The sequence below is a fragment of the Anomaloglossus baeobatrachus genome, chromosome 10 (genome assembly GCF_048569485.1).
Source record: "Anomaloglossus baeobatrachus isolate aAnoBae1 chromosome 10, aAnoBae1.hap1, whole genome shotgun sequence".
Taxonomy (NCBI): domain Eukaryota; kingdom Metazoa; phylum Chordata; class Amphibia; order Anura; family Aromobatidae; genus Anomaloglossus; species Anomaloglossus baeobatrachus.
The window spans coordinates 184481037-184505014 of record NC_134362.1 but is presented as its reverse complement, the minus strand read 5'-3'; the positions used below and the strand labels follow the sequence as shown (position 1 = coordinate 184505014).

Genomic DNA, 23978 nt, shown 5'->3' with positions numbered 1-23978 from the left:
TGGAGGTCATTATTCTGCATGGAGGGCTGTGTGGGAATCATTATACTGTATGGAGGGCTGTGTGGAGGTCATTATACTGCATGGAGGACTGTGTGTGGGTGATTATACTGTATGGAGGGCTGTGTGGGAATCATTATGCTGCATGGAGGGCTATGTAGGGGGTCATTATACTGCATGGAGGGCTAAGTAGGGGTCATTATACTGCATGGAGGGCTGTGTGGGGGTCATTATACTGCATGGAGGGCTATGTAGGGGTCATTATCCTGCATGGAGGGCTATGTAGGGGTCATTATACTGCATGGAGGGCTGTGTGGGGGTCATTATACTGCATGGAGGGCTATGTGGGGGTCATTATACTGTATGGAGGGCTATGTGGAGGTCATTATTCTGCATGGAAGGCTGTGTGGGAATCATTATACTGTATGGAGGGCTGTGTGGAGGTCATTATTCTGCATGGAGGGCTGTGTGGGAATCATTATACTGTATGGAGGGCTGTGTGGAGGTCATTATACTGCATGGAGGACTGTGTGTGGGTGATTATACTGTATGGAGGGCTGTGTGGGAATCATTATGCTGCATGGAGGGCTATGTAGGGGGTCATTATACTGCATGGAGGGCTATGTAGGGGTCATTATACTGCATGGAGGGCTGTGTGGGGGTCATTATACTGCATGGAGGGCTGTGTGGGGGTCATTATTCTGCATGGAGGGCTGTGTGGGAATCATTATACTGTATGGAGGGCTGTGTGGAGGTCATTATACTGCATGGACGACTGTGTGTGGGTCATTATACTGTATGGAGGGCTGTGTGGGAATCATTATGCTGCATGGAGGGCTATGTAGGGGGTCATTATACTGCATGGAGGGCTATGTAGGGGTCATTATACTGCATGGAGGGCTGTGTGGGGGTCATTATACTGCATGGAGGGCTATGTGTGGGTCATTATACTGTATGGAGGACTGTGTGGAGGTCATTATTCTGCATGGAGGGCTGTGTGGGAATCATTATGCTGCATGGAGGACTATGTAGGGGTCATTATACTGCATGGAGGGCTATGTGTGGGTCATTATACTGCATAGAGGGCTGTGTGGGGGTCATTATGCTGTATGGAGGGCTATGTAGGGGTTATTATACTGCATGGAGGGCTATGTAGGGGTCATTATACTGCATGGAGGGCTATGTAGGGGTCATTATACTGCATGGAGGGCTATGTAGGGGTCATTATACTGCATGGACGGCTGTGTGGGAATCATTATACTGTATGGAGAGCTATGTGGGGGTCATTATACTGTATGGAGGGCTGTGTGGAGGTCATTATTCTGCATGGAGGGCTATGTAGGGGGTCATTATACTGCATGGAGGGCTATGTAGGGGTCATTATACTGCATGGAGGACTGTGTGGAGGTCATTATACTGCATAGAGGTCTGTGTGGTTTATTTTACTGCATGGAGGACTGTGTGGGGGTCATTATACTGCATAGAGGTCTGTGTGGTTTATTATACTGCATGGAGGACTGTGTGGAGGTCATTATTCTGCATAGAGGGCTGTGTGGGAATCATTATGCTGCATGGAGGGCTGTGTGGGGGTCATTATACTGCATGGAGGGCTATGTAGGGGTCATTATACTGCATGGAGGGCTGTGTGGGGGTCATTATACTGCATGGAGGACTGTGTGGAGGTCATTATACTGCATAGAGGTCTGTGTGGTTTATTTTACTGCATGGAGGACTGTGTGGGGGTCATTATACTGCATAGAGGTCTGTGTGGTTTATTATACTGCATGGAGGACTGTGTGGAGGTCATTATTCTGCATAGAGGGCTGTGTGGGAATCATTATGCTGCATGGAGGGCTGTGTGGGGGTCATTATACTGCATGGAGGGCTATGTAGGGGTCATTATACTGCATGGAGGGCTGTGTGGGGGTCATTATACTGCATGGAGGGCTATGTAGGGGTCATTATACTGCATGGACGGCTGTGTAGGGGGTCATTATACGGCATGGACGGCTGTGTGGGGGTAATTATACTGCATGGAGGGCTATGTAGGGGTCATTATACTGCATGGACAGCTGTGTAGGAGGTCATTATACTGCATGGACGGCTGTGTGGGGGTCATTATTCTGCATGGAGGGCTGTGTGGGAATCATTATACTGTATGGAGGGCTGTGTGGAGGTCATTATACTGCATGGAGGACTGTGTGTGGGTGATTATACTGTATGGAGGGCTGTGTGGGAATCATTATGCTGCATGGAGGGCTATGTAGGGGGTCATTATACTGCATGGAGGGCTATGTAGGGGTCATTATACTGCATGGAGGGCTGTGTGGGGGTCATTATACTGCATGGAGGGCTGTGTGGGGGTCATTATTCTGCATGGAGGGCTGTGTGGGAATCATTATACTGTATGGAGGGCTGTGTGGAGGTCATTATACTGCATGGACGACTGTGTGTGGGTCATTATACTGTATGGAGGGCTGTGTGGGAATCATTATGCTGCATGGAGGGCTATGTAGGGGGTCATTATACTGCATGGAGGGCTATGTAGGGGTCATTATACTGCATGGAGGGCTGTGTGGGGGTCATTATACTGCATGGAGGGCTATGTGTGGGTCATTATACTGTATGGAGGACTGTGTGGAGGTCATTATTCTGCATGGAGGGCTGTGTGGGAATCATTATGCTGCATGGAGGACTATGTAGGGGTCATTATACTGCATGGAGGGCTATGTGTGGGTCATTATACTGCATAGAGGGCTGTGTGGGGGTCATTATGCTGTATGGAGGGCTATGTAGGGGTTATTATACTGCATGGAGGGCTATGTAGGGGTCATTATACTGCATGGAGGGCTATGTAGGGGTCATTATACTGCATGGAGGGCTATGTAGGGGTCATTATACTGCATGGACGGCTGTGTGGGAATCATTATACTGTATGGAGAGCTATGTGGGGGTCATTATACTGTATGGAGGGCTGTGTGGAGGTCATTATTCTGCATGGAGGGCTATGTAGGGGGTCATTATACTGCATGGAGGGCTATGTAGGGGTCATTATACTGCATGGAGGACTGTGTGGAGGTCATTATACTGCATAGAGGTCTGTGTGGTTTATTTTACTGCATGGAGGACTGTGTGGGGGTCATTATACTGCATAGAGGTCTGTGTGGTTTATTATACTGCATGGAGGACTGTGTGGAGGTCATTATTCTGCATAGAGGGCTGTGTGGGAATCATTATGCTGCATGGAGGGCTGTGTGGGGGTCATTATACTGCATGGAGGGCTATGTAGGGGTCATTATACTGCATGGAGGGCTGTGTGGGGGTCATTATACTGCATGGAGGACTGTGTGGAGGTCATTATACTGCATAGAGGTCTGTGTGGTTTATTTTACTGCATGGAGGACTGTGTGGGGGTCATTATACTGCATAGAGGTCTGTGTGGTTTATTATACTGCATGGAGGACTGTGTGGAGGTCATTATTCTGCATAGAGGGCTGTGTGGGAATCATTATGCTGCATGGAGGGCTGTGTGGGGGTCATTATACTGCATGGAGGGCTATGTAGGGGTCATTATACTGCATGGAGGGCTGTGTGGGGGTCATTATACTGCATGGAGGGCTATGTAGGGGTCATTATACTGCATGGACGGCTGTGTAGGGGGTCATTATACGGCATGGACGGCTGTGTGGGGGTAATTATACTGCATGGAGGGCTATGTAGGGGTCATTATACTGCATGGACAGCTGTGTAGGAGGTCATTATACTGCATGGACGGCTGTGTGGGGGTCATTATACTGCATGGAGGGCTGTGTGGGGGTCATTATACTGCATGGAGAGCTGTGTGGAGGTCATTATTCTGCATAGAGGGCTGTGTGGGAATCATTATGCTGCATGGAGGGCTGTGTGGGGGTCATTATACTGCATGGAGGGCTATGTAGGGGTCATTATACTGCATGGAGGGCTGTGTGGGGGTCATTATACTGCATGGAGGACTGTGTGGGGGTCATTATACTGCATGGAGGGCTATGTAGGGGTCATTATACTGCATGGACGGCTGTGTAGGGGGTCATTATACGGCATGGACGGCTGTGTGGGGGTAATTATACTGCATGGAGGGCTATGTAGGGGTCATTATACTGCATGGACAGCTGTGTAGGAGGTCATTATACTGCATGGACGGCTGTGTGGGGGTCATTATACTGCATGGAGGGCTGTGTGGGGGTCATTATACTGCATGGAGAGCTGTGTGAGGGTTACAGATGGGGATCATACTGTGTTGGAGTCACCATACTTTACCTGGATAGTTGAAGGGGGGTACAGTAGGGTCATCATACTGTGTATGTGGAGTAAATCACTGCAAGGTATCATACAGTGTTTGTGGGGCACTTTTTTGGCATTAGACCTTATGGGTTCAATGAAAGGAGAATTTAGGGGCTTTAATAAGTTTTGAGTTGTGGTCTTATGTGACCCAGACACCCCTTATTATGAGTACGGTTTTAGAACCCAATGACAGGAGGACTGCAAAACAAAGCGAACCAAGAAACACCCCAATATTAGTCTGAGCCCTTCAAAAAATTCCGGTCTTCATCTAGGGGCGAGAAAGTGATCAAGTATTGATTGTAAGGCTATAGAGGAGGCGCTTTCTGTTTTGTCAAAGGGCAGGAGTAGATAGGGGATTGTTCACATTGCAAACAACTGAGACTTATGTACTCTTTGGCCATATTTTTTTAAAAGCAAAATCGCAGCTGTAAAATGTCCAAAATATGCAGCCGTGTACCCGGGACGGCCAGCTCAGGTCTTACAGGAAACAGCGGCTGATTATGTGAAACGCGTGAGTCATGCACTGTCCAGCAATGATGACTCACGCACGGATGGTATAAGCGGAAGATCCAACCACACTAAAAAAAAATACCGCAGTGGCCGTCAGTTGCCCAGATGATGCAGCGCCTCTTACTCCTCCGCGTGTAAATGGCTACAGTTACTTTCTTCGGTGCTCTATTGGGAGACCCAGACGATTGGGTGTATAGCTACTGCCTCCGGAGGCCACACAAAGCATTACACTAAAAAGTGTAAGGCCCCTCCCCTTCTGGCTATACACCCCCAGTGGGATCACTGGCTCACCAGTTTTCTGCTTTGTGCGAAGGAGGTCAGACATCCACGCATAGCTCCACTGTTTAGTCAGCAGTAGCTGCTGACTATATCGGATGGAAGAAAAGAGGGCCCATATAGGGTCCCCAGCATGCTCCCTTCTCACCCCGCTTGTGGTTTGTAAGGTTGAGGTACCTATTGCTGGTACGGCGACTGGAGCCCACATGCTGTTTTCCTTCCACATCCCCCTGAGGGGCTCTGAGGAAGTGGGATCTTACCGGCCCCAAAGCCCTGAGGCCGGGCTCCATCCACAGACCCATTGAACCTGCTGGATACGGAGCTGGGTACCGTTCAGGGACATGGCCCTGCACCATTCAGGTACTCTGTGTCCCCGTACACACAGGCACAGCACACTCCAGACTTGCTGGGTGTGCTAGTGCGCCGGGGACAGTAAAGGGTTACAGTCACTGCAGCCTAGCTGAGTGACTTTATGTATGGGGAACTACCGCGCCGGACGCTCCGGGAGCGGCGGCGCGGCTGGGACTTGTAGTGCGCCGGGGACTTAGCGCCGACCGCGCTTTTACGGCGGCGGCGCTTATAAATCCAGTCCCCGGCTTTTGCGGCCTAGCTCCGCTTCGTTCCCGCCCCCACCCTGTCAATCAGGGTAGGGGAGAGACGCTGTACAATCAGCAGCGCCGAGGGCTGGAGCCTTATTTACATGCTCCAGCCCTCTCACTGGACACTGTGGGACGCCGGTTTCCCGCTCTGACTTGGGGGCACGCCCACGGCCCGCCCCTACTCACACGAGCTGGAGAAGGACGCCGGCAGCCATTCCTGCAGTCCGAGCTGAGAGATCGGACTCTGGGCAACCAGGCACAGGACTAGGGCGACCACACACCCGCTTATAGGCGGGCGGTAAGCGGCACCTGAAGTGCTGACCCCACTAAATACCGCAGTTGTCCATTTGTATTTTTATGCTTACACTGCATAGGTCGCTATTTTTGGCTATATGCCCTCTTAGATGGCGACACATCAGCAGCAGGAAAGCAGGGGTGCTAAGGCACAGGCTTTCTATGCTGCTTGTATTGCATGTACTGAAGTGTTCATGTGTATTTATGCTTGTATGCTATACACTGCACTGTACGGTCGCTAGTCTGGGCTATTTTCGCCTAGAATGACTAGGCTACAGCAGCAGAAAAGCAGGGGTGCTGAGGCACAGGTTTTTTCTATGCTGCTTGTTTTGCAGGGGTTGCAGTGTTCATTTGTACTTATGCTTGTATGCTATACATTGCACTGTATGGTCGATATTCTGGGCTATATTCCCCTAGATGGCTAGTCTACAGCAGCAGAAAAGCAGGGGTGCCAAGGCACAGGCTTTCTATGCTGCTTGTATTGCATGTGCTGCAGTGTTCATTGTACTTTATGCTTGTATGCTATACATTGCATTGTACGGTCGCCATTCTTGGCTCTATGTCCTAGATGGCTAGTCGGCAGCAGCATATAAGCAACACAGGCTTTCGATGCTGTTTTACTGCATGTGATACTGTTCCACGGCACTGAACCCCATTGTGTGCAATGCTCCCCTGGAGCACTTGGTCAGCCGGGGTCTCTACTAGACGTGGCCAAAGGAACCACCTGTCAACCCTGTCCAAGGACAGGGATAGAGTTGCATTGGGATAGAGACTTGCAGTCCGGACAGGCCATGGGCAAATCATTGCTCCCTGGCCACCCTCATTTGGAATAAAATCGGTGCTCCGGGGGGGTCCCAGGAGGCTCTCTGTATGATGAGGCAGACGTAGCTCATCAGGACTTTGATCCTGACAACGCTCTCAATCCGGATACACCAGATGGTGACGCCATAAGGAATGATCCTATAGCGTCCATCAATGGAATGTTGGATCTTTCTCCCTCAGCTCCCCCAGCGGAGGAGTCAGCTTCACAGCAGGAGAAGTCCCATTTCAGTAGCTCAAACGTATATTGAGTATTTTTCTGGCCACGCTGACTTCAGAGAAGCAGTCCAGGAACACCACGCTTACCAGATAAGCGTTTTCTCCAAACGTATTAAGGATACACGTTATCCTTTTCCCCCTGACGTTGTCAAGCGCGGGACCCAGGGTCCAAAGGTGGATTCTCCAATCTCCAGGCTTGCGGCTAGAGCTATAGTTGCAGTGGAGATGGGACTTCACTTAAAGATGCCAGACAGATAGACTGTGGTTGAAATCTGTCTATGAGGCTATCGGCGTGTCGGTTGCTCCGGCATTTACAGCCGTATGGGCACCCTAAGCTTTTCAGCTGTTCTTGCACAGCTGGTCTTGAGCATATGTACATTTGTGCCGCAGGGGCGTCCGTATCCTCGCAATGTCTGCATTGCGACTTACCCTATTAATGCTGTCCTGGAAGGACAGTCGAGGTTTCGGTCCTTCCCAAGCTCGGGCAGGTCCCAATTGTCCTCGTCCAAAAGAGCTGAAAAGCCTCAGAGGGGCTCAGTTTCCGGGGGCTCAATCACGCCCAAGAAAGGCAGCCGGAGGAACCGCTACCAAGGCGGTCTCCTCATGACTCTCAGCTCTCTCATCTCTCCGCATCCGCGGTTGATGGCAGACTCGCTCGCCTTTGGCGACATTTAGCTGCCACAGGTCACAGACCGGTGGGTGAGGGACATTGTGCCCACGTGCACAGGACAGAGTTCTGTTCTCGTCCTCCGACTCGATTCTTCAGAACGTCCCCACCTCCCCACCGAGCCGATGCTCTTCTGCAGGCAGAAGGAGTGGTAATCCCTGTTCCTCTTCAGGAACAAGACACGGTTTCCCTCCAATCTGGTTGTGGTGCCAAAAAAGGATGGCTCTTTCCGTTCCGTTCTGGACCTAAAACTGCTCAACAAGCACGTGGAGGCCAGGCGGTTCCGGATGAAACCCTCCGCTCCGTCATTGCCTCAATGTCTCAAGGATATTTCCTAGCATCAATAGACATCAAAGATGCTTATCTCCACGTGCCGATTGCTACAGAGCACCAATGTTTTCTACGTTTCGTGATGGGAGACGACCATCTTCAGTTCGTACCTCTGCCATTCGGTCTGGCGACAACCCCACGGGTGTTCACCAGGGTCATGGCGGCAGTGGTAGCAGTCTTGCACTCACAGGGACACTCTGTGATCCCTTACTTCGACGATCTACTTGTCAAGGCACCCTCTCAAGAGGCATGCCAATTCAGCCTGAATGTTGCGCTGGAGACTCTCCAGACGTTCGGGTGGATCATCGACTTCTCAAAGTCAAACCTGTCACCGACCCAATCACTAACGTATCTTGGTATGGAGTTTCATACTCTCTCAGCGATAGTGAAGCTTCCGCTGGACAAGCAGCGGTCACTACAGACTGGGGTGCAGACTCTCCGTCAAGGTCAGTCGCACTCCTTAAGACGCCTCATGCACTTCCTCGGGAAGATGGTGGCGGCAATGGAGGCGGTTCCGTTTGCGCAGTTTCATCTGCGTCCTCTTATTGGGACATTCTCCGCCAATGGGACGGGAGGTCAACATCCCTGAACAGGAAAGTCTCCTTTTCACAGAAGGACTCTCTGCAATGGTGGCTTCTTCCCACCTCATTATCACAGGGAAGATCCTTCCTACCACCGTCTTGGGCGGTAGTCACGACAGGCGCGAGTCTGTCAGGGTGGGGAGCAGTTTTTTCTCCACCACAGGGCTCAGGGTACGTGGACTCAGCAGGAGTCCACCCTTCAGATCCATGTTCTGGAAATCAGAGCAGTGTATCTTGCCCTACTAGCCTTCCAGCAGTGGCTGGAAGGAAAGCAGATCCGAATTCAGTCGGACAACTCCACAGCGGTGGCATACATCAATCACCAAGGAGGGACACGCAGTCGGCAAGCCTTCCAGGAAGTCCGGCGGATTCTGACGTGGGTGGAAGCCACGGCCTCCACCGTATCCGCAGTTCACATCCCCGGCGTAGAAAACTGGGAAGCAGACTTCCTCAGCCGCCAGGGCATGGACGCAGGGGAATGGTCCCTTCGCCCGGACGTGTTTCAGGAAATCTGTAGCCGCTGGGGAAGGCCGGACGTCGACCTAATGGCGTCCAGGCACAACAACAAGGTCCCAACCTTCATAGCACGGTCTCGCGATCACAGAACTCTGGCGGCAGACGCCTTAGTGCAAGATTGGTCGCAGTTCCGGCTCCCTTTTGTGTTTCCACCTCTGGCACTCTTGCCCAGAGTGCTACGCAAGATCAGATCCGACTGCAGCCGCGTCATTCTCGTCGCCCCAGACTGGCCAAGGAGGGCGTGGTATCCGGATCTGTGGCATCTCACGGTCGGCCAACCGTCGGCACTACCAGACCGACCAGACTTACTGTCCCAAGGGCCGTTTTTCCATCGGAATTCTGCGGCCCTGAACCTGACTGTGTGGCCATTGAGTCCTGGATCCTAGGGTCTTCAGGATTATCCCAAGGGGTCGTTGCCACCATGAGACAGGCTAGGAAGCCCACGTCCGCTAAGATCTACCACAGAACGTGGAGGATATTCTTATCCTGGTGCTCTGCTCAGGGAGTGTCTCCCTGGCCTTTTGCATTGCCTACCTTTCTTTCTTTCCTGCAATCTGGGTTAGAAAAAGGTTTGTCGCTCGGCTCCCTTAAAGGGCAAGTCTCGGCGCTATCCGTCTTTTTTTCAGAAGCGTCTAGCACGACTTCCTAAGGTGCGCACGTTCCTGCAGGGGGTTTGTCATATTGTACCCCCGTACAAGCGGCCGTTAGATCCATGGGATCTGAACAGGGTACTAGTTGCCCTCCAGAAGCCGCCCTTCGAGCCTCTGAGGGAGGTTTCACTTTCTAGACTATCACAGAAAGTGGCTTTTCTGGTAGCGATCACATCTCTTCGGAGAGTGTCTGAGCTAGCAGCGCTGTCATCCAAGGCTCCTTTCCTGGTCTTCCACCAGGACAAGGTAGTGCTGCGCCCCATTCAGGAGTTTCTCCCGAAGGTGGTATCCTCTTTTCATCTTAATCAGGATATCTCTTTGCCTTCGTTTTGTCCTCATGCAGTTCATCGGTATGAGAAGGATTTACATTTGTTAGATCTGGTGAGAGCACTCAGAATCTACATTTCCCGCACGGCGCCCTTGCGCCGTTCGGATGCACTCTTTGTCCTTGTCGCTGGTAAGCGCAAAGGGTCGCAGGCTTCTAAGGCCACCCTGGCTCGATGGATCAAAGAACCAATTCTTGAAGCCTACCGTTCTGCTGGGCTTCCGGTTCCATCAGGGCTGAAGGCCCATTCTACCAGAGCCGTGGGTGCATCCTGGGCATTACGACACCAGGCTACGGCTCAACAGGTGTGCCAGGCAGCTACCTGGTCGAGTCTGCACACTTTCACCAAGCATTGTCAGGTGCATACCTATGCTTCGGCGGACGCCAGCCTAGGTAGAAGAGTCCTGCAGGCGGCAGTTGCCTCCCCGTAGGGGAGGGCTGTCTTGCAGCTCTAACATGAGGTATTTCTTTACCCACCCAGGGACAGCTTTTGGACGTCCCAATCGTCTGGGTCTCCCAATAGAGCGCCGAAGAAGAAGGGAATTTTGTTACTTACCGTAAATTCCTTTTCTTCTAGCTCTTATTGGGAGACCCAGCACCCGCCCTGTTGTCCTTCGGGATTTTTGGGTTTTTTTTCGGGTACACATGTTGTTCATGTTGAACGGTTTTTCAGTTCTCCGATGTTACTCGGAGTGAATTTGTTTAACCAAGTTATTGGCTTTCCTCCTTCTTGCTTTTGCACTAAAACTGGTGAGCCAGTGATCCCACTGGGGGTGTATAGCCAGAAGGGGAGGGGCCTTACACTTTTTAGTGTAATGCTTTGTGTGGCCTCCGGAGGCAGTAGCTATACACCCAATCGTCTGGGTCTCCCAATAAGAGCTAGAAGAAAAGGAATTTACGGTAAGTAACAAAATTCCCTTCTTTGCAGCCTCAGATAAAGCATCACAAATAATTTAACAGTTTGCTGCGATGCTGCCAACACTCGGCTCTCTTCAATCAATATCCACTGGATAGGCACCAGGAAAGGGCCGGGGTTGTTTTAATTGGATTTTCTTCTTTCCTTTTATAAAATCAGGTTTCGAATCAGAAAACGACAGAGACGAGAATCGGGAAAGACAAGAGAAAGCCAACGATCAAGTGTTGGAGGAGGTTCAGGTACGGGGCGCGTTTCATGCCAGATATATAGGAGCAGTCCCTATTCGCCCAACAGATGCCAAAAGGGTATACTTTCGGCATTCTAGGATGGTGCATCAGCGTATCCCCTCTACCCCCCACCCCACTTTCTATGCAGGGGACGATAAAAAAAAAAAAGCATAAAAATTAGTTTCTTTGTCGCTCCATTGGGAGACCCAGACAATTGTATAGCTTCTGCTTCCGGAGGCCACACAAAGTATTACACTTTAAAAAGTGTAACCCCTCCCCTCTGCCTATACACCCTCCCGTGGATCACGGGCTCCTCAGTTTTATGCTTTGTGTGGAAGGAGGCACACATCCACTCATGCATTCTCATATTAGTTATGTCGGTTGGAAGAAAAGAGGGCCCCCGGCATGTTCCCTTCTCACCCCACTACGTCGGCGGTGTTGTTAAGGTTGAAGTACCCATTGCGGGTACAAAGGCTGGAGCCACATGCCGTCTCCTTCACCATCCCTTAGCGGCTCTGGGAGAAGTGGGATCCTAAGCGGTCATCCATTTACTGGGACCGTGCTCCCTCCGCAGCCCCTGTGGGAACCTGCCGGACCGGAGCCTATTCAACCTCAGGGACCGGGCCCTGCAACTCAAAGGTACTCTGTGTCCCCATTGGGGACTGTGCAGGAGCGCACCTTCTTCCCGGAAACCGCGGCAGCTGCTGAATCGCCGACCGTGCCTGCTTGTCGGGCGAGGTCTCAAATTTAGTCCCCGGCTTCATCGAGGCCTAGTCGCAAAAATCCCGCCCCCGGGCCTGCCTGTCAGGGGTAAGGGCGGGATTACCGACCTGACGTCGGATGTGAGGGCTGGAGCATCCTGCATGTTTTCCTCCCCCCTCACTGATCACTGTGGGGACCCCAGATTCCCGCACTTTCCTGGCGCCGCCCACGGCTCCACTCCTCCCCTGAGAGCTCCGGCAGCCATTTTTTGGCATTCTGCCGGTGGAGGAGGCTAAGCGGGCTCGCTGGGAATCTTCCCCGACTTCTTCACGCTGCTCGGGTTCCCAGCTTGAGGACTCTCTGGAGGACGAGGCGGACGTCGCAGCTCAGGGCTCTGACCCTGACGTCGCCCTTAACCTTGATACACCTGAAGGGGACGCCTTAGTGAATGAGCTTATCTCGTCCACCAACCAGGTGTTGGATCTCTCTCCCCCGCCTCCTACTGTAGAGGAGTCGGCGTCTCAGCAGGAGAAACACCAGTTTCGGTTCCCCAAACGTACACGCAGTGCGTTTTTCGATCACTCTAACTTCAGAGACGCTGTCCAGAAGCCCAGAGCGGTCCCGGACAAGCGCTTTACTAAGCGCCTCACTGACACGCGTTACCCCTTCCCATCTGAAGTCGTTAAGGGTTGGGCTCACTGTCCCAAGGTGGATCCTCCAGTCTCAAGATTGGCGGCTAGATCCATGGTATCGGTTGCAGATGGCTCATCGCTAAAGGATGCCACTGACAGGCAGATAGAGCTCCTGGTGAAGTCCATCTATGAGGCCACGGGCGCGTCTTTTGCCCCGGCCTTTGCAGCCGTGTGGGCACTCCAAGCTATCTCGGCTTGTCTGGCTGAGATTAATGCTGTCACACGTAATTCTGCTCCGCAAGTTGCGTCTTTGACCTCTCAGGCTTCAGCCTTTTCATCCTACGCCATGAACGCAGTCCTGGACTCTGCTAGCCATACAGCTGTAGCATCCGCTAACTCTGTGGCAGTCCGCAGGGCCATGTGGCTGCACGAATGGAAGGCAGACTCGGCCTCCAAGAGGTTCTTAACCGGTTTGCCGTTTGCTGGCGACCGTTTGTTTGGCGAACGATTGGATGAGATTATTAAGGAATCCAAGGGAAAGGACTCCTCTTTACCCCAGTCCACACCTAAGAGACCTCAGCAACGAAAAATACAATCGAGGTTTCGGTCCTTTCGTCCCTCCGCCAAGCCCCAATCCTCTTCGTCCAGCAGGCCGGAGAAAGGCCAGAGGAACTCCTATGCGTGGCGGTCCAAGTCACGCCCCCAAAAGGCCGCAGGAGGCACTGCCTCCAAGACGGCCTCCTCATGACTCTCGGCCTCCCCTAGCCACATCCTCGGTCGGTGGCAGGCTCTCCCGCTTTGGCGACGCCTGGTGGCCACATGTTCAAGACCGATGGGTGAGAGACATTCTGTCTCACGGTTACAGGATAGAGTTCAGCTCTCGTCCTGCGGCTCGTTTCTTCAGAACCTCTCCGCCCCCCGCTCAGGCCGACGCACTTTTTCAGGCAGTGGACGCTCTGAAGACAGAAGGAGTTGTGATCCCCGTTCCCCTTCAGGAACGTGGTCGCGGCTTTTACTCCAACTTGTTCGTGGTGCCAAAGAAGGATGGGTAATTCCGTCCCGTTCTGGACCTCAAGCTACTCAACAGACATGTGAGAACCAGACGGTTTCGGATGGAATCTCTCCGCTCGGTCATCGCCTCGATGTCACAAGGAGACTTCCTAGCATCGATCGACATCAAGGATGCTTATCTCCACGTGCCGATCGCACCCGAACATCAACGTTTCTTGCGTTTCGCCATCGGGGGCGAACACCTTCAGTTCGTGGCATTGACATTCGGCCTGGCGACAGCCCCACGGGTTTTCACCAAAGTCATGGCACCCGTCGTGGCGGTCCTGCACTCTCAGGGCCACTCGGTGATTCCCTACTTAGACGATCTCCTAGTCATTGCCCCTTCTCGGGTGGCGTGTCAACAAAACCTTACAAGCGTCCGCTGGAACCCTGGGATCTTCACAGGGTGCTAACGGCTCTTCAGAAATCACCTTTCGAGCCGCTGTGGGATATCTCTCTATCACGTCTTTCGCAGAAGGTGGCCTTTCTAGTGGCAGTCACATCTCTCCGGAGAGTGTCGGAGCTTGCAGCGCTGTCATGCAAAGCCCCCTTCCTGGTGTTTCACCAGGATAAGGTGGTTCTGCGTCCGGTCCCGGAATTTCTCCCTAAGGTGGTATCCCCTTTTCATCTAAATCAGGATATCTCCTTGCCTTCCTTTTGCCCTAATCCAATTCACCAATGTGAAAAGGATTTGCACTCTTGGATCTGGTGAGAGCACTCCGGCTCTACGTGTCTCGCACGGCGCCCCTGCGTCGTTCAGATGCGCTCTTTGTCCTTGTCGCTGGCCAGCGTAAGGGTTCGCAGGCTTCCAAGTCAACCTTGGCTCGGTGGATCAAGGAACCGATTCTCGAAGCCTACCGTTCTTCTGGGCTTCCGCTTCCATCAGGGCTGAAAGCCCATTCTACCAGAGCCGTGGGTGCGTCCTGGGCATTGCGGCACCGGGCTACGGCTCAGCAGGTGTGTCAGGCAGCTACGTGGTCTAGTCTGCACACTTTCACGAAACACTATCAAGTGCATACCTATGCTTCGGCAGACGCCAGTCTAGGTAGGCGAGTCCTTCAGGCGGCGGTTGCCCACCTGTAAGAGGGGGCCGTTTTTTCGGCTCTTGTTTATTGAGGTATTCTTTTACCCACCCAGGGACTGCTCTTGGACGTCCCAATTGTCTGGGTCTCCCAATGGAGCGACAAAGAAGAAGGGAATTTTGTTTACTTACCGTAAATTCCTTTTCTTCTAGCTCCTATTGGGAGACCCAGCACCCGCCCCTGTTCCCTTCGGGCTGGTTGTTCTTTTGTGTACACATGTTGTTCATGTTGAATTGTTCTTTTGGTTCATGGTTCAGTTCTCCGAACATCCTTCGGATTGAATTTACCCTTGACCAATTTATAAGTTCCTCCTTCCTGCTTTTGCACCAAAACTGAGGAGCCCGTGATCCACGGGAGGGTGTATAGGCAGAGGGGAGGGGTTACACTTTTTTAAAAGTGTAATACTTTGTGTGGCCTCCGGAGGCAGAAGCTATACAATTGTCTGGGTCTCCCAATAGGAGCTAGAAGAAAAGGAATTTACGGTAAGTAAACAAAATTCCCTTCTTCTTCTACAAAGGCTGTCACATCACAGCGCATATGGAAGCCACAAACAAAAGTTTTATATCCCAGAAGTTTTCCCCAATATATTAGAAACCTGATCCCGTGTAACAGCAACCTCTAGGGTCACCGACCTGCATCACTCCAGCTGTTGTGAAACCACAACTCCCAACAGGGGTCAGAAACCCGAAACGGTCAGGGCCTGCTGGGAGTTATAGTATCACAACATCCGGAGTGCTGCGGGTCACTGACCTTTTGGGAAAGTATAAATCCCCCCCCTTCCATCATGCATTAACAACTAAAAACTGTCAGAAATGTTGGCAGTTGTAGTTTGCTATCTTCACATCATGTTCTGGCTCAGTCTGAGATGCTGAAAAGGAATTCAGTCGGAGACCCTGACTAAGCCATTCACTATAATGAAGCAGATGCACTGGCGGACACAGACAGATGAGAACAACTGTGCAAGAACAGTATATGGGCCCATTTCAGTCAAATAATTTATCAAAATGCACAATTCCATCTTCTTTGGAGGTGGATGTAACCACCCATACCTCTTGGGCCCCTGAGCGGCTGTACAGGTTGCACTAATGATGTGTCCACCCCTGGGCAGATGGAGTCACTTAGTGCTCTGTCTGGCCTCCATTCTGACAGTGTCCATTATTTATAAATGGACACAATAATATAATAAACTCCCTCAGTGAATGTTTCCATTAAGGCTTCTTCAGGCAGTCCATCCGAATCCCATTTTTTAAAGCTTCTTCAGGGGGTCCAGCCGAATCCCATTTTTCAGAACTTCTTCAGGAGGTACATCCAAATCCCATTTTTCAGGGCGTCCATCCGAATCCTATTTGTCAGGGCTTCTTCAGGAGGTCCATCCGAATCCCATTTTTCAGGGGCTCCATCCGAATCCCATTTTTCAAGGCTTTTTCAGGAGGTCCATCCAAATCCCATTTTTCATAGCGTCCATCCGAATCCCATTTGTCAGGGCTTCTTCAGGAGATCCATCCAAATCCCATTTTTCATGGTGTCCATTCGAATCCCATTTTTCAGGGCTTCTTCAGAGGGTCCATCTGAATCACATTTTACAGAGCTTCTTCAGGGGGTCCATCTGAATCCCATTTTCTCAGGGCTTCTTCAGGAAGATCCATCCGAATTCCATTTTTGAGGGCTTCTTCTGGGGGTCCATCCAAATACCATTTTTCATGGGGGGTCCATCCAAATCCCAGTGCTTCATCAGAGGGTCCATCCAAATCCCATTTGTCATGGCTTCTTCAGGGGATACTTCCGAATCACAGTTTACAGTACTTCTTTAGGGGGTCCATCTGAATCACATTTTTCAGGGGGTTCATCCGAATGACATTTTCTCAGGGCTTCTTCAGGGGGTCGATCCGAATTATATTTTCCAGGGGGTCCATCCGAATCACATTTTTCAGGGCTTCAAAACATTAGCTTAAACAAGGCACATGGAAGACTCGGCTAAAACTGCATTCACTCATCCATTTCCGGTACTTTCTTTGTCTCTCAAAACCGGACCATTTCTCTGTCCTGTGTCATCCGATTTGCCTCCACTTTGCATCTTTTTTTTTTTTTTTTAAAAGGAGGTAAGACTACCTTAATTTTTTTTTTCATTGACCAGTTAAAAATGGATGGAAAACTGATCAGAAATGGACGTCTTCCATTTTCATCGGATTTCCATAGACTTGAATGCGTCTGATACGCAAAAAAAGGATAAGAGCAGAACACGGACTGGAGATTTGGATCCATTAAAAGAAACAGATGTATGAAACCCTATGGGTCAGTGCGTTGTCGGATTTCTAAACGGACGGCACCCGGATCATAAAAAATGGATGTGTGAATGGGGCCTATACTGGATGTCCCCTCTGCACATCAGACATTGGATTTCCGTGCATTGTCCCAAAGTGACTCCTTTTTTTTCATAACCACATGATGGGATTTGCAGAGGGCAGACATGATTTACTTAGTCTGTGCCGGTTTTCACTGTTATTTACATTGGAGTAAACCTAAATATTTGAGCACTCCGCCTGCGATATATACAGAGCACCTCGATCAATTCACCAGACATACGTCTCCTGGTTAGCATCACTCATTTCTGGCTTTTCTCAGCGTATAGTTTCTGTAGATTAGTGGTCTGCAATCTACGCATTTCCAGCCGCCAGGTAATACTGGGAGTTGTAGTAGCCTGGCTGATGGAGGAGTGCAGGTTGCAAACCGTTGCAAAAAGGGAGGTTGCAAACTGTTGCAAAAAGGGAGGTTGCAAACCATTGCAAAAAGGGAGGTTGCAAACCGTTGCAAAAAGGGAGGTTGCAAACCATTGCAAAAAGGGAGGTTGCAAACCGTTGCAAAAAGGGAGGTTGCAAACCGTTGCAAAAAGGGAGGTTGCAAACCGTTGCAAAAAGGGAGGTTTCAAACCGTTGTAAAAAGGGAGGTTGCAAACCGTTGCAAAAAAGGAGGTTGCAAACCGTTGCAAAAGGATCTCTTTGTATAATTGTTATTCGGTCACGCAGATCCCCAGGAATCCTGACCAGATCCAACCTCGGAGGACAAAACGCAAAGACTTCACCCAAGAAGAAATGGCAAATCTTCTGGACGGCGTGCAAAAGTTTGGCCGCCAGTGGAATGCAATTTTGTGGTCGTATCCTTTTCAGAAAGGCCGAACAAACGTGGACTTGGCAAAAAAGTACAAACAGTTACAAGGGCAGCACTGATATATATTATATAGATATAATCGATTTATGGAGCAATTATTTGTTTTCCTGCTATATAAAAGTTTTACCAAAAATGTTTTTTTTACGTGACCTTTTATTTCTTTACATTTTAGCAAAATAATTCATATAGCAGCAGCAGCAGCAGCGATCTGGTCTAGACGCTGCGGAGTACACTGAGTAATAGACCATTAACGCTTCTCATATAAATCATTACTCGGGGGTTAAAGGCCGGGCACCAGCTATATTTTATCAGTGAAGTCACTTACTGGAAAAAGCAATGACTTCACAGAACAACGTGCTGGAAGGTCTTGTGCCGATCTCTCCATGTTGTAAGGAAGAAGGCCCGAGCGTTGCAGCCGTAAAAAAGCGTGTCCGATCTGGTAAAGCCGCCATCGTTGCGGATTAGAGTAGGCACTAATCGATTCGCAGCACCCGGTCTATCAGATCGGTCAGTGCTCAGCCAAAAACCCTGACGTCTTACATGACGGCATCCGCGGCTCTTCTTTTGATTAGCCGGCTTGGCGTGACGTTTCGTTGGGCCAGCTAATCAAAGAAGAGCCAAAGATGGCAATAGGTATTAGGCGGCTCTCATGGCTCCCATCCAGTGGCCGGTTTGGCATGACTTTTCGCCAGGCCAGCTAATCAAGGAAGAGCCACACATGGCAGGAGGTATTGGGCGGATCTCAAGGCTCCCATCCGGTGACCACAGATTATTGTCCAGGTCCTGCGACTCAATTTGCACCAACTCTTCTACAAATGCTGAGAAGCCATACTTTAGTAGGTGGGAGTCTAAGAAGAATCCTTGAGGGCTTCTGGTATTGTCCAAGACCCACCAGGCAATGCACTTGTAGCACCCACAGGGGCAAGGTGTTAAATATACGGTGATGTCGAGTCTGGAGATGTCACGGGTGGCCCTGGCCGGCTTCATGGCCCTGAGGCGTACACTAAAAGTAGGGATTGAAATTGGATGATGGAATGGAAGCTTGTCTCGTGACACCACCTGCGGTACACGGCCAGGGAATAGCTGCCACCGGCGGGCGATGTGCTCCAGGGCTGATAGTGTCGTAGCTAAGATAGTTCTGCTCTCCACCGGTATAGCAGGCCCCGGGGAAGATGATGAGGGTTGCAGTGGTGGCTGGCGCCAAAGCGCGGGCAATAAGAGGCAGAGTCAGTGGCTGCGGTTCCAGGTCTTTTTACTCACTGTCCTGGTTACCCGGGGGTACCGGTCAATGCTGTAATGGGCTCCAGCCGATCCCGGATAAGTTAGAGGTAGCCACCGGTATTTGAACGTGTCCTCTCTCAAGGGATGTCCCTCCAGAAGTGAGGAACTCAGGCTGAGCTTCCCGCTCCAAACCGCAGACTCCATGAAGAAAAAGAAGAAGAGTGGTGTCGTGCTGCCAGACCTGAAGTCCTGACTTGACTGAAGTTTGTGTAATGTTGCTCCTACTTCTACCCAAAGTGTAAACCGCCCCCAGGTGGTTGTCCTAGTGACTGGGAAAGTCCCATGCGTCATGATGGCCACCCCCCTGTCTACCCTAGTCCAGTGCCCAGTGAGAAGGCACCTAAGCTGAATGTAAAGTGTAAATGTGGAAACACTGGTGATTAACCCCTTCCTTACACGAGATGAGTACTGCACCTTAAGTGAGGTGCAGTACCCTGTGGTGACTGAAGCCTCAGGGGCGCCACACACTTATAATGTGTGCATCATCTTTTGGGGGTAATGTTGCAAACAATTCTTAACACTAGAACTCCCAGAGAAGGGTCATTTAACATTTCTACCATTGGAACCCTATGGGCGCTCGAAATTCCTGGGACTTCTAGTGTTAAAGGGGTATTCACAAGTCAATATTTTTGCATCAGTGTTTGTATGAGTGGAACTCAAAGATCAAAACTATCATTGAAAGACTGACACTAGTGTTGAGCGGACCCGGATCTTAAAAATCCGAATCCGCACAGTTCGAGGTTCCGATCCGAGTCCGACCAGTACCCGGCATCCGGGTTGCACAATCCGGATCCTTTTTCTCTCTCGTCCCGGATCCCGTTCCCCATTGATTTATATGGCCGCGGATTCCGGATCGCATCCGGACTTCCGCAGCAACCTGATCCGGATCCGTCAGACCCGGATTATGACCGATCCGCTCACCTCTAATTGACACCTATTATCGGTTATGGAAACACTCCTGCTTTTTTCAAATACAGACACATGAATGAGGCCTAAAAAAAAAAAAAAAAAAAGAAAGTCAGCCCAAAATGACTATTCAAACTAAACCCATGCATAGCCAAGCAGTTTAATGCGCTTCCCCCTCCCCCTAGTCGCTCGGTCTTGTATACAGTCAGAGCTGTCAATCAAGAGGAGGTGGAGATACATGGCAAACAAGTAGGTTTATAGGTGCAATGAGCTCCTTGGTCACACCAAGGATGCACTGAGAGCCTGTGCTTGGTTTGAACAGTCGTTTTGAACAGATAGACTCACAATGCACAGGTGTCCAAACTCACTAAAGATCCAATAGGTATGGAGCTACCCCAAATGGCAATCATTGGTTATCCAAAGCTTTATAGTTAGCGTGAATGGAACGGGGTCCGGATTTGGCACCATTATTCAATGGTTAGCTTTCCATAAGAAAAAAATAAAAATTCCACTCATCATATGGAAAGTGGATGTAAAAAACCCCAGCTCTTTGATCCAGAAGGGCTACAATCCTACTTTTTTTTTTTTTTAATGCTATTAGTAATTAGACCCACACTTGTAGTTTCTGCCTTGTGTGAACAAAGCCTAAAATCTACAGATCTGTGGATACTTCATCAAAGCGGAGCAAAAGTTACCTTATGGCAGCACATTCCCCATAGGCAGAACGTCAGCCCTCCCCACCCATGACAAGTCGTTAAACAGGAATATAATCCTATTTTTCTTCCTGTTCCGTTTTGTGCGTTATATAAATATTTAAGCTTTTCGGGATAAACACATCCTCATTAGATTTTAGCCCAGTTCCTATGGAGGCGGTGTTTTAAGTCCGTCCATTGATCAGACCATGGAGTTGCGCTTCCTTTGATTCTTTTGTTCTCTCCGGGGGGCTCTTCCCTCCGATATTTTAGCATGAAATGGCCTTACAGTACAATGACTGACGTGACAATCCTCACTGGCAGTCTCGATTGGGCTTGGAAAACATTATAGGAGGATGAATACATATATAAGTCCCAATGCCCATTTTTAACATGCCAAAAGAAGCAATAGACTAGTGGATAAAGCGCCTGCCTAAGAAGCATAACGTCGGGAGTTCTAGTCCCGTTAAAGATTTGGAACTTTCCGCCGCATGATGTTGTAATGAGTGATTCACTGCTAACATTTAAGCAGAGCCTGGACGCCTTTCTTGAAAAATTTAATATTACCAGTTATGTATATTAGATTTTATGACAGGGTATTGATCCAGGGAACTAGTCTGATTGCCGGATGTGGACGAAGGAAGGACATTTTTTCCCCATTGGAACTTGTTTGCCACATTGGGGTTTTTTTGCCTTCCTCTGGATCAACATGTTAGGCTACGGGTTTAACTAGATGGACTTAGAGTCTCCCTTCAACCTTAAAAACTATGATACTATGAACATTACAACAATCACGCGGAGTTTCATCCGATCGTGCATTTTCCCACTTCTCTAATACAATATATCGGCAGCACGGGCCGCTCGTAAAATAAAAAGTTCCTGACAACTTGATTTTTGTACATCACTATAAAATAAATTTTAAATTTGCCCCGAGCCATAGCGCTTTATGCTACTCACAAAGGCTTTTGAGCAGAATTACAATAATCAATATTAACGTTTAATTAGTCACACAGGGTTCATTAGAGTTTGTTTTTGTCATATTTCTATGAGTATGGAAGGTAGATAACCTATTGCTTCCAGGACTTCCTAGAAGTGTATGTGCAATGTCCACACTAAGATGTGATTCTTGTGACATAGGCTTCAGGGAGGGAGCACAAAACCCCTCCCCCAAATATATATTATTTATATATAATTTTTTTTGTAAAATATATATATACACACACAAAAAATATATTTTTTATATATTAATTATATACATAGAATTTTGTATATAATACAAAATATATGTTATATAGAATATATATAAAAATAATCCCACTTAGGTCCACCTAATTCAACCTTCCTCCACCAATTGTACATTAGTCATTAAAGAGCCGAGCCAATTTTTTTTATTTCATCATAGTAAATAGAAGTTTAAATTCTCAAATACTAAAAAAAAGAAAAAAAAAAAAAAAAAAGTACAGGAACAACCAATGGTGATTTCACAGCTCACCTCTTCCTCCTCCATTGATAATTAGCTAGGTAGATAGAGACTAGGATCAGAGTGTAGCTGCCAACGATGTTTGCCCAACAGTAAGGCTGGAATCACACTTAAGCGTGTAAAATCAGTCCGAGTCTCAGGCTAAAAAGTAGCATGAGCTCTGTTCACGTTACGATCAGTGTGCAATGCGAATCTATGATTTTTTTCAATTGATTGTAGTCCGTGTGTAATCCGTGTTTGATGCGTATGGGATCCGTTTTTATTCTCAGCAGCTATGTCATCTGCCATTCAGCTCTGCTACATGACCGCAGACACAGACAGAGTCATGTAGCAGAGCTGAATGGCTGCTGATAGCAGACAGACCAAGCGGCACGATCAGAATGAAGTCGGATGAACTTCACACGACTTAATTGTCATCCCGTGGCTCTGTCTGTGTGGCATGGCCTGATTTTTGGTCACTGGTGACCTCAGATCCCCTGAGTGACAGCGCAGATCACTGCAATCAGCGGTACCGTCACTGAGGTTACCCACGGCCACAGCTGGAGTCCTCCAGCTGAGATCTGTGGCCGCGGGTAACCTGAGTGACGTCATCGCTGACAGCGCGACTCACTTCAGTCGCTGTGGGGAGCTCACAGAGAGCGGTCGTGGTCTGTGGCCGCTCCTGTCAGCTTCTGATGTAGCAGAGCTGAAAGCGTCGTGGGACCTCTGGATTACTTCAGACCTGGATGGGTATTTGGGGACTTTAATAAAATGGTGAAAGGTTGTCATTTATTACAAATAAAGAAAATAAACACCTCCAAAAAAAATGCTTTAACTAACAGGTTAATCATGGAAGGTATCTTGGGGAGACGCCTGCCATGAATAACCTAGGACTTAGTGGCAGCTATGGGCTGCTGCCATCAACTAATTATTACCTCGAGTGCCACCACACCAGGGCAATTCAAGATGAGCCAGGTACAGTCCCAGGACTGTCGCATCTAATGGATGCGGCAATTCCGGGTGGCTGCAGGCTGATATTTTTAGGGTGTGGGGGGCCTCCCCATCCTGAGAATACCAACCTATGATTGGTTGCAGTCAGACACTCTCCCATGATGAGTGACAGCTGTCTCACTACAACCAATCACAGCTGCCGGTGGGCGGGTCTATATCATGAAGTAAAATAAAAATTAAAAATAAAAAAAGTGTGCTTCCCCCTTTAAACCTTAAACTAAATTAGTGATTGGTTTTAAAAAACACAAACAAGCATTTTTAGAAACATAATCCAATTTTATCTTAGGATAGAGATCTAGATATCTATATCTCTATTCCAAAATAGAATTGGGGGATTATTTTTTAAAAAAAAAATTAAAAAAAACTTATATTTTTTTAAATGACATACCATGGTATGTGAAGCTTTTTTTTAAAGGGGATAAGTTTTCCTCGTAATGGAGTCTACATCTAAGAATACCAGTTCTTACAGCGGTGCCGACATTATGGTTTCTGGATATTCTCAGAAGTAGACAGGCAAGAGAAGAAGTCATGGCAGACACCCTTCCAGACTCCTCACTAATTTTAGGGAGGGGACACTACAGCCAGACTGAAACAGCTGTTCCCAAGCAAGTGTGTATGGAGGCATCCAGATGGGAGACATGGGTCAGACATTTTTTTAAAAAAGTGCCCACAACCCCTGCAACTGGTGGTCAAGTGCTCGTTCGGCCATTTTTCCTAACCCACTCATTATACATGCGCACTTGGCCATCTTG

At 49.3% G+C, this 23978-nt stretch overlaps 1 protein-coding gene across 2 annotated transcripts in view; it reads left to right on the top strand.

Moving 5' to 3' along the window:
- TERB1 (telomere repeat binding bouquet formation protein 1) overlaps positions 1-17963 on the top strand; it is a 101056-nt gene extending 83093 nt beyond the window's left edge. For both annotated transcript variants that reach the window (XM_075325887.1, XM_075325886.1), the window contains 2 exons: positions 11179-11258; positions 17736-17963. In XM_075325887.1, the coding sequence (XP_075182002.1) occupies positions 11179-11258; positions 17736-17936 (281 nt within the window). In that variant the 3' untranslated portion in view covers positions 17937-17963. The remainder of the gene's footprint in view (positions 1-11178; positions 11259-17735) is intronic.
- Positions 17964-23978: the final 6015 nt, after the last annotated feature.